Consider the following 10,525-nt stretch of genomic DNA (forward strand, 5'->3'; position numbering starts at 1 on the left):
GACAATAGAATTCCGTTTATTTGCCTTCCGCGCGCTGCCGGTCGAAACCGCCGGGCAGTGGATTTTAGAACATCCCCTCCGCCCGACGCCGTGGGGAAATGCAAAAATAAAGCAGCTACCGAGTACCAAAAATAAGATAGCCCGCCCTCAACTCCGCAAAGCCCCCGCGATCACAAACAGACATCTGTGCTTTTCACCCAGGGCCCAACCACTAAAACGAGCTGCGGTAACACAGAACCCCCGGGAACACGGCGACCCTCAGCGCCAGCGGGGCAGCTGCAGCACGATGCAGGAAAGCCCCCCAGAGACACGAAACATTCCTCTCCCATGTCACCATCGGGTTTCCAGATGAAAACTGGCTGCAGCACAGAGCAGCGCGGCACGACAGGCACGGCCCCCGCCATGCGATGGGTGCAGGGGGCACAGCTCGCCCTCCTCCGACCCCCACCCACCCAGCACAGCGCTGCACTTTGCCCCTCGCCTTCATCCCTCCCTCACACAAACTCTCCAGCAGAGACCTCTGACGTTTGCAAAAGATCATTCCCATTTTCTACTCGACCAGCGCTGTTTCTACATGGGAGGAAAGCACTTCTGTCGTTGATTTATTATTATTATTATTTTTTAATATATTTTTTTATTTTTGTATTTTTAAATAAAGCACTTTTTGGGAAAAAAAATAATAATAATCAGAACCTATCGAAGAACCTGCAGCAGTCCCACTGCTCAGCCTGGGGACAGCACCGCCTCACCCCTCCCCCTCCCACACCTACCCCCCAATCTCCAAAAATAGTATTTAATATACAGCAATAAACTCTGAGCAAGCCAGAGTCCCGGAAGACATGGACCTGCTATCAGCTCTCCCGTGCCAGCACCACGGGATGAAGCCCATTGGGACCAAGCAGAACACACACACGTGCCCCAGCCCGGCACGAAGCAGGAGCAGCACAGGAGGCCTGTTGCGCACAACCACGTTCCTGAGCCCCAGCAGCTCCAGCCCAGTGTTGTGGCCGTGCCATTGAGTACTGTGGGACCAGCTGGAGAGGACAGACTGGTGGAACCAGGCTGACAAAATTAAAAAAAAAAAAAAAAAAGCATCCTTGAATTGTATTAGACTTTGGCATTTGTTGTAGAGATGCAGAAACGCCGGTAGGTAAATGAGCTCAGTGCTGGCCCAGCTCCCATTTCCCTTGGATTCTCAGCAAGGATATTTCCCTCCCCACCACGAGTGCACGAAGCAGACAGATCTCTCCCACACTGAAGCACCAAACAGAGCCTGAAACACTCAGTGCTTCGCAGCTGCTCAGAATCTGGCTCGCACCGAGGGCTGTAGCTGCTCTGCTGGTCATCTCCCTCCTGCTGCTGTTTTCCATCAACAAAGGGCCTGCTCAGCCAGGCTTCCAACACCAAGACCAAGAGGTGGCCGTCGCCACCTCACTTCAATGCAAAGGAAGGCCAAGGGACACGTATGGGCCTCTGCTCCCTGGGGCAGGGGAAGCCCTCGGCAGGTGAGACCAGGGAGCAGGAGGAGCCCAGCCAAGCTCTGCAGTCAGAAGCCTTGAGCACCAAAGGACTACCAGCACACAGCTGCACCTCACTCTGCTCTGAGCTGTGCAGACACGCAGGCACCAGACTGTCTAGAAGCTCCCCATCCCACCCCAGGTGATTCCTGGGGCAGATGAGATCTGGAAGAGCTCTTCCAGTTCTTCTGTCCCCTGCTACGCCTTTTTCCCCATTGACTTCGAGGGCTGGAACCAAAGATTCTCACTCACAGTTCTGTGATTCAGCTTTGACCCCCAGAGCTGGATCAAGGGACAGTGAGACAGCCTGCAGCTGAGCACATGGACAGGGACTGTCCCTTGGGCAAAAAACACCACAACCCAGAAGCTCCTTAAAAAATAAAATAAAAAAAGAAAAAGAAAAAAAAGCTTCTTCAAATGGACTTTTATTCAAAGCCCGACACAAAGGCACCAAAAAGATGGGAATTCATTTGGCTTTCTGCTCCGTGCCACCTGGGATACTCAAAAGGGTCCGAGCTGTTGTTGTAGGTACACACACAGACATGAAGAACAGCCTGCATGAAGGTAGCAAAGCAGAGAGCACAAGCTGTGAGACAACTGCCAGCTGTGCCTCTGCATCCCCAGGATAGAGCAGAGGGGCTGAGGAGGGGTAATTCAACCAGCACTATCCTGGGGCTGGATCCTGGCCCAGAACATGATCAGCAGCATTGCCTCACCTTTACCAAGGGGAAGCTCTATTCAAATTGCCTTACCTGCCTCTCTCTGCACAACTACTCCAACCACCAAGCCAGGCTCTGTTCTGGTCCTGCTTCCCACACTATTGCACAGAGACACACTCTACATTTGCCTGCTGAGCTCTGCAACAAAGCACGAAGAGCCTTATTTCTGACTGCCTTCAGTTAAACACTGCCTTGGACATTCCCTCAATCACCCCTGCTGGAAAATCACAGCCAGCCCAAATGTTTCCTTCCCCATATCAGGCCAGGTACTTTATCACACCCATCTGGCTGGCTTGCAGGTGCCAGACGGATGACAAGGAAAGCCAGACTGAGTGTGTCCTCCCCATACTGTCCTCCTGTGTCCCCACATGCTTTGTTTGACGGCTCTGTCTGAGCCAGACCTGCTGTGAGAGGATGGATCAACAAAGAAAACCACTCTCATCACCATGAGAGATCAGAAACTCCCCGATCACCTGGAGAGCTAACACCAGCTTCACAGCAGTGACAAAAATGCATAAAGCCAGAGCCGAAACAACTAAGCTGAAGCCAAGAAGACTGAACCATTTCTATTCCATATTCCTATTCAAACAAGAGAAATTCATTTGAACTGAGAGAAAGCAGAACACAACAGACCAAACTCTGCACAGCTTTGCCTTAGGGTGGCTGATGGCACCAATGAGGTTCCCTGCTTGGCAAGAGGCAGGGATAAAGTATCCTACAAGAGTAGGGCACACCTACACGCACAGGCCTGTTCCCATGCTCTGCTGCAAGGTGCACAGATTACCAGGGGAGCAACAAGAAGCTGAGTGACTTCCTGATGCAAGGATGCTAAAAAATAAAATAAAATAAAAATAAAATAAAAATAAAAAAAACAAACCAAAATAACCCAAAACCTACAAGGCCTGGAGGAGAACAGCTCCTTACAGAGAAGCCTGCTTTCAAATCCAGGTTCTTTGCTTAACAAATCAGGGCACTTTATGCTTCTCAGACTGATAAAGATCTAAATGTCTCTATGCTCCAGTTAGAGCAATCCAAAAAACACCAGGGAATCTTTGTAGGCACTGCCTCTAAACAAAATACAGCTCCTACTGAAGACTTGTATAAGCACTAGGATTTTAACAGCACCTACAAGATGAAGCGAACAACTTCAAGCTTACTGCTCTTTCATTCCTGGGTTTGCTCTTAAGATCTGCCCTCTGTGAAGTCTGCCTTCTCCTTCCAAGTATGCTTCCAAGTAGCACGAATAGAAACAGCCAGTCTATTCTTAAGCAATTGGAGAGAAGTTCAATTGTTTGCTTTTTAGCACTCAGAATGGTGGTCAGGCCCATTGCAGTGATGTATGCTACCAGAAAGCCAGCCAAGGTTCAGTACCACTGCTGCAGACATTAGCACTGTGACACCTCCAGCTCCTGTTTCACTGCCCATGAGCTGACAGCTCATATCACAGCTTCAGGGCTATGAAAAAGTAAAGGCTTCAGCTGCTCTGGCCCAGCAGAAAGGTTGCCCCTCAAATTCTGCCGACCCTTGTCAGCTCAAAGAAAGTCTGAGCCACTGCACAGCATCAAACCTGAGAACAACTGCTAGGAAAACTCGGGTGCAGGAAGGAGCAGCAGCAAGGACATGGCTCAGAGCAGCTGCACCAGGAAGAGAGCAGTTAGAAGAACAAGACAGCATGAGGTAAAGCTCACCAGGACTGAAGGTGACCCAGCCCCACCTGGCCTAAATCCTTCTCCTGAACACAAATGCTTCCTTGGCCACATCAGAGGCCAAGAGCATGGGAACCAGCTCCTCAAGGTCAGCAACTCCAGGCCAGAAGGTGCAGGGAGGGCTCAGACTATCAGTCAGGCACAGGCTCTACATGTGGAAGCAGAAGACTCTTGCAGAAAGATCCCTTGGGGAAGGTGGGTGACCTGGCTCATCAGCCTGTCACCAAGCAACAGGGAAATTGATGGGCCTTGCCTCCAGTGTTCAGCTTGCTTCCAGATCTTTGGAGAGCAACAAATCACCTTGTGCTATCATACTGAAATGCCGGACGTCTGCCCCTTGATATGCAGAAGGTTGCACTGAGGGCAGATGCTAACCAGCTCTGTACTTCTCACCACTGCAGGCAGGTCTGGTCTGTTCAACAGTGAAAGCTCTCAGGAGCATCCCCAGGGTTGCTCCACTCTGTCCTGTGTCACAGGGCAGCAGGGGAACTGATTGGTAGGAAGCTGAAGGAACAAGGACCTCCTCGTTAGGCCATTTGATTCTTAGCTTCTTCTGATGACAGGTCACTTGCTAAAAGGGGCAAAATAAGAAACTGGGCTTAAAATGAACCTTTTAAAATAAAACAATACTAAAGGAAACAAAAGCCATAATCAATACAGAAAACAAGTGCATCTGATCAGATGCAAACGTGTGCCTTTTGCAGGCTACAGCGGAATCCCTCTTCAATGGATCTAACATTACAATTGTCAGACTAGGAAAGTCTCTCCCAACTGGTGCAGGAAATCAGGCCAGATAAATTCCTCCTCTCCTGGCACAGTCTGCACTCTTAGGAAGGGAAACATCTCCACAGAGGCTGAGTGGCCAGCTGGAGCCTCGGTATCTTTACGCAGGTGAGTACCATACATCGTGCTGCACATTCCGGGAGATACTGAAGAACCAGCCTTTGTTCTCCATAGTTGCTAGTCACCCAACAGCACCACAACACTTCCGTGCTCCTGGACAAAACATGTACCCAGGCCTTGTCATAAGAGCTGCTTCCCGGCTTAGGGAACTGTATTCCACCCAGCAAAGGCAGAGATCTCGCAGCACACAGCTTTCTTTCAGTATGGGATGTGGCCCAGGACTGCTACCATCAGCTTCCAATAGCCCAACACACAGCCAGCCAGGACTCAGTTCACTCTTGGATGCCCCAGGGAGGATCAGAGGCTGCACATGGTGCGACGGGGAAGGCAAGGGCCTTGCTGCTTGCTGGCAAGGGGAAGGTAAGCTTCTTCCTCTTACCTGGACCTGCTATTCACTCCAAAATGAATCACCTTTTTTTTTTGTTTGTTTGTTTTCCTTAAATTATGAACAATATGGAGAAATTGAAAGCAACCGTGTTTGGTCCAACTCCTTCCCTCCCAGCCCCTTGGCTGATGCTCTGTAGGGCTCTCACAACCGGCAGAGGCAGAAGAGGGTAGGAATGAAGACACCAAAGGCCACCAATATAGGGAACATGAGGCTGCTGTTGTCTGAGGCATAGGGGTTTGGTGTGCGTGGGCCTGATTGAACCCGGTTCTTATTTGCCTGTTTTTTAACGCTGGAACCATCATCATATTCATCCTCATCGTCGTCGTCCTCTTTTTTCTCCAGACCTGGGTGTGGTTGCAGCTTTGGAACATCTGTTGAACAAGAAGAAAAGTTACAAGGAGACAGGATGTAACCCAGGAAACCTCCCTGTCCTCAGAAGTGAGTGAGGAAAACAAAGCTCCAGGTCAGAAACACAAAACTACTATGTAAAAGAACTCCATAAATTACTTGTTTGCAGGACTGCTGCTGACATACAAAGCCAGAGAGAATTCATCCGCAGCTATAACTTAAGGCTGACTAGACATGTTCCTTTCTTCTCTACCCCATATGCAAGAAGTCTTGTACCAAATTCATACTACTTATTCTGAAAATGACAGCTTTGTGCACTTAGAGAAGAGAATGCTAAGACACCTATCTCATTCTGCACCCTGTGGGAACGTGCTGATAGAGAAACAGTCTTGGCGGAGGTAGCTCAGAAAGAGCTATGATCTCATGGTCTGAGAAGCAACAGGCTGATCTCCAAGGGGAAGGAGCCTTCTGGCTCAGAAACTATGCTCACCTTCTACTGTTCCTTGCAGGATGTACAGGGCACAGATTTTCGGATTGTCATAGTAGCCCTAGAGAAAGTGAAGATGGAAATCAGTGCTGCAGCATAATTCAGAAAACAATCTCCCCACCTACTATCACCTTCCCCACCCCCAGCACACAGCTGCATCACGTGGCTGGGAAAGAGAAGGGAAAAGGGAAATGAAGGCTCTGGCCAGCAAAGCCTCGTTACCTTTACAAACTCAATATGAAGCTTTCCTGTGAACGTTGAAACCTCTCCCTGGACACTCAGTTTTCCCTTTTTGATACTCATGGGAATGATCTCATCATGAGCCGTGCTATGTCCAACTCTGTCAAAAATGTCCAAGTCCTTCACCACGACGTGGCCATTCAAGCGAACATCAAACACCTTCAGGGCAGAAGAAACGACAGTGTCAGAACAGATTCAGGCATGCGACAATTGAAAGGGGAAAACCAGAAAGCATTGCAACATGCACTGTACCACCATGCGTTTTTTACTCCCTTGAGAAGAATTCAGAAGCCAAAAGCGGCCAGGTAAAGACATTGAGGCGTTAAGGTTGCTTTCAGATACCCTGAAATTTGCCTCTTACTTCTAACGTAATTCCTGCTGTTCAAAACTGAGGGCAACACAATTCTGTTCTGTTTTTCATCATTTCCTTTCACAGCTTTCCACCTGCTGGCTGAGGACCTGCTCCTACCCTAGGGAGGCTGTGGCACACCACACCCGGGGAGTGAGGCCATTTCTAACAAACAGCCCCGAGCAAAGCAGGGAACAGGAAACACACTGGTGAAGCTACTGACAGGATGCAGGGTTTGAAGGAGATGAAGTGATCAACTGCTAACCACATCTGAACTCAGAGTGAAAGTCCTCCTCAGGGCCTTAATGACTCAAACTTCATGAAGCACCCGGGGAATCCCAGCAGAACCCCATGAGGGAAGAAGAGCCAGAGATGTCTCAGCCCTTCAGCTTAATCTGAGACTGTTCTTTGCAACCTTTCTTTAAAGCAGCCCCACAGTTCTGTTCTCTGAAATACTTCTCTGGCAGAATGACAGTACAGTGTTTAAGAGAAGCTCTAAAGCAGCTGACAGAGTGAGGGGAAAGCCAGACTGAAATACACGTTTCTCTTTCAATTTATCACAGGGCATTGGATTCTTTGTGCTTTTGCTTCCACATCTTTACAAGAGGGATTTCAAAAGCAGGCAAGGATTATTTATCTCCACAGAGCTTTGATGAGGGGGTGAATTTAACTCTGTGCCTGCACTGTCATTTTGAACCATTATCAACTGTTATTACTCTCGTACAATTTGTTTCAGTAGTTTATTTAACCCAGATCACTTTCCTGATTCAGTATGTGCAATACTTGCTCCACAACAGGCATGCAGTTGCATCAGACACAAGCAGCCAGGGAAATGGCAAAAACACTTCTCAAACACAGCACAGCCTAAACAGATCATAAAAATCCAATGCTACTTATGTGATGTTGCACGTTTGTTTGAACACTCTTGTTATGCAGTTTTACAGGCCAAACGTGTATCTGTCATGTGGAAAAGGGTTCCATGTATCAAACCACACTCTTATGAGCTCTACAGATGAAGTTAACCTGTAGTGTCTCACTTCATTTTCTCCATGCAAAGCATAAAAAACAGCAGAGGCAACCCAGGCATACACAGCTTTAACTATCAAAGAGACAGGAAAGCTCAGAGTGGCACAGAACTGTTGCTTACCTTCTGTTGAGACTGTGCAAAATAGACCTCTGCAAACTTCAACACCAACACGTAGTCACCCTCTTCTTTGATGGGAACTTCATAGCCAAAGGTTTCCTCATTGTAACGCTCTGTCTGGTACAGGATCTGATCTTCTGCATTGGACCGCAGGATTGGCAGTTTCATACCATAGTCAGAAGCTGTATTTCAAGCACAGAACAGTGAGAGGAATGGTTAATTTCTGAGCAACATGAACAGATGCTTTGTTTACTCTTAAGTGCTTAATTGCACATGGCCTTAGCACTTACTGCCCTAGTGAGACCCATTCTCACTCCTTGCTCTGGTCAGGAGAAGGCACTACTGGAGCAGAAGCAGCCAAAATCCCTGAACCTGTGTCCTGCAGAAAAATGGGTCTGGACCTGCTGCAGTCCGAGAGACAAAACTCACTCACGCAGTTTCAAAAAGAAGAGCTGGTTCCACATACAGGGCGCAGAGCCAAAAGACTTGGCCCCAGACTCCTGCTTCAAAGAGGAAAAACGCCTGAAAATGTTTTTACAACATTTTCAAAGTATAAACTCTGAGTATAGAACCTAAGCAGTCACTTCAGGACTGACTAGAGTCATTCATTCAGCAGGTTTGAAGTTAGCAAGCAGTGGCATAAGGTTTTAGGGGCTCATCCTCCAGCAGTAAAAACCTGGGGGATGGCAGAAGGGTGAAAAGCAGCAGATAGGACTTACAAAACCCTTTCTTCTCACCACAGGCAGGCAGTACGTGTCAGCTTGAAGAAGGAAGCAGGAAAAGTACATAAGGGTTTCAAGAGTAGCTCCATCTCGCAGCCACTTGGCTGAAAAGGGCACCAACTGCGGGTTGAACAGCCCCCTACGAAGGGCTCAAACAACACTACCAATAGCTGAGAAAACAACAGAAATCATAACATTTGCCTCTTCTTGCTCCCTACGTCACCACCTGTCGAGCAGCTCTCAGGAGCTCTTACCCTGACTTGGCATTCTGTTGTGTTATTGCGCGAATGCAAACTGATGTTTGCCTTGAGAGCTCAGGACAGAATAATGCCTCAGCAATGCAGGAGGGAAGGCTGCAGGCACCCAAAGCCCACTGGCACCTCAGCCAGCAGCAGTTGATCCAGACCAAGTTATCTACTGACACTTGCCACGTCCTCCCCTATTTCCATGGGAACAGACACTGCGTTGGCCAAGACAAAGCAAGAACTTCTAACCCAGAACATATTGCCAAAGATATAGCCAATGCAAACGAGCAAGAGGAAATTAATGCCAGTTCTTCATCTCCTGTTTCACACGCAGCTACTCAGGCAATATTACATGCTGCTGCTCTTTGCCACTCCAAGCAGGGCACAAAGACTGGAGGCTTTAATCAGCAGAAATAAAGAGGGTGAAAAGTTTAACCTGTCCTCCCACACAGACATCTCTGGCCAGCAACAGATTAGAGCAGTCACAAACCAAGGGCTCCACAGAAGTCAGCTCCTATCAGAGGAAAGCCTGTGTATAAAGCAAGCCCATTAATAGCCAAGAAGGTAACTGGAGAGGAAGAGCTGTCACCCAGAGGACTGTAGACATAGCTATGAAAGTGAGCTTGATTTCCCAGTGCATTAGGTGTGCTCACAGGCAGCTCACCAAGAGACAAGCGCACGCATTACAGACACGTTATTGCTATCAGCACATTCTGTTCCTCAGGGCTCAGCATCTGGACTGAGGCTCGAAAAGCCCAGAGGTGAAGTGCTGCCCCACATCCTTCCCTCCCAGCCCGCCACGTACTCCCAGTCAGCCATTACATGCCGACCTACACAGAGAAGCCTGGCATGAGCCAAACAATTGTGCAATAAAAAGCCATTGAAGGAAACGCACTTAATAGCTCAAAGGGGTAAAGTCTTCTCGGCCGTGCCTGGCACCATTGGCTAGAGCAGGCCTACTGACAGCCTGCTGTTCAGAGAACACGGGCTTTCCCCAAAGGAGGAGCAAGCCACAGCGTGCTCAGAGAAGACCCTTGTTTCCTCCTCAACTCAGAAATAAGTCCACCAGGTAATTTTCCTTCTGGTCACACACGAGAGGCATGTGGAAGGAGCTGACCCATACTGATCAGCATCCCAGGGCACGGGATGAGAAATTGAGAACCGTATTAACATTTAAATGTGACCTCTGTCCACACAGTACGCAGAGGGCTCACCGTACAACACGGTGCTGCTCCTCACACAAGGTCCCAGCGCACAGGGCAGTCCTCTCAGCCCTCACACACAGAGATGAAACAGCTCTCTGTGCTCCTGCACTCACCTGCAAGCGGCAGCAGGAGCAGCTCAGCACACAGAGCATTCATGGATCGACTGAGATGCGGTTCATTGATTACGAGAAACGGGCAAAACTCAGTCAACCTGGGGGGCTTCAGGGGAAGTACGGCAAGGTAACCCAGTGTAAGTGTGACAGCAGCTCCCCAGCCGCTCGCAGACAGAAGCTTCCAGCTTCTCGGGAGCTGCAACGGCTGAGAACGGCTCCTCTGCTCCTGCGCTTCAGCCCCTGCCCCTGTGCTTCAGCCCCTGCCCCCGTTCCTGCCGCTCACACGGCGCTGCCCGGCGCGGGGCAGAGCTGCGGGAGGACGGCGCGGCAGCGCGTGCTGGCAGAGCTCGCTGTGGAAACTGGGGTCTTGCAGTGGAAAAAAGGCAAACGGGAGCCAGGCGGCCGCACGCTGCCGGTTTGGCTGCCTAAGCGTTCACGT

At 49.4% G+C, this 10,525-nt stretch overlaps 1 protein-coding gene across 1 annotated transcript; it reads right to left on the reverse strand.

The window, feature by feature from the left end:
* MLEC (malectin) lies at nucleotides 1-8,004 on the reverse strand. Its single transcript, XM_010720251.3, has 4 exons — nucleotides 7,805-8,004; nucleotides 6,291-6,467; nucleotides 6,072-6,129; nucleotides 1-5,604 (listed from the first exon to the last, which is right to left on the reverse strand). The coding sequence occupies exons 1-4, from the start codon at nucleotides 7,967-7,969 to the stop codon at nucleotides 5,375-5,377; spliced, it is 630 nt and encodes a 209-aa protein (XP_010718553.1). The 5' UTR covers nucleotides 7,970-8,004; the 3' UTR covers nucleotides 1-5,374.
* Between the last annotated feature and the right edge of the window lie 2,521 nt (nucleotides 8,005-10,525).

The sequence above is a fragment of the Meleagris gallopavo genome, chromosome 17 (assembly GCF_000146605.3).
Source record: "Meleagris gallopavo isolate NT-WF06-2002-E0010 breed Aviagen turkey brand Nicholas breeding stock chromosome 17, Turkey_5.1, whole genome shotgun sequence".
Taxonomy (NCBI): domain Eukaryota; kingdom Metazoa; phylum Chordata; class Aves; order Galliformes; family Phasianidae; genus Meleagris; species Meleagris gallopavo.

Bases quoted from the DNA above. Each gene is read 5' to 3' on its own strand.
- MLEC (XM_010720251.3), bottom strand. From the start codon at position 7,969: ATGAAACTGCCAATCCTGCGGTCCAATGCAGAAGATCAGATCCTGTAC. The intron at 6,468-7,804 runs GTAAGCAACAGT...TCTGCCCTGAAG, and splicing joins TTGCACAGTCTCAACAGAAG to GTGTTTGATGTTCGCTTGAA. The intron at 6,130-6,290 runs GTAACGAGGCTT...CACTTTCTCTAG, and splicing joins TTCATATTGAGTTTGTAAAG to GGCTACTATGACAATCCGAA.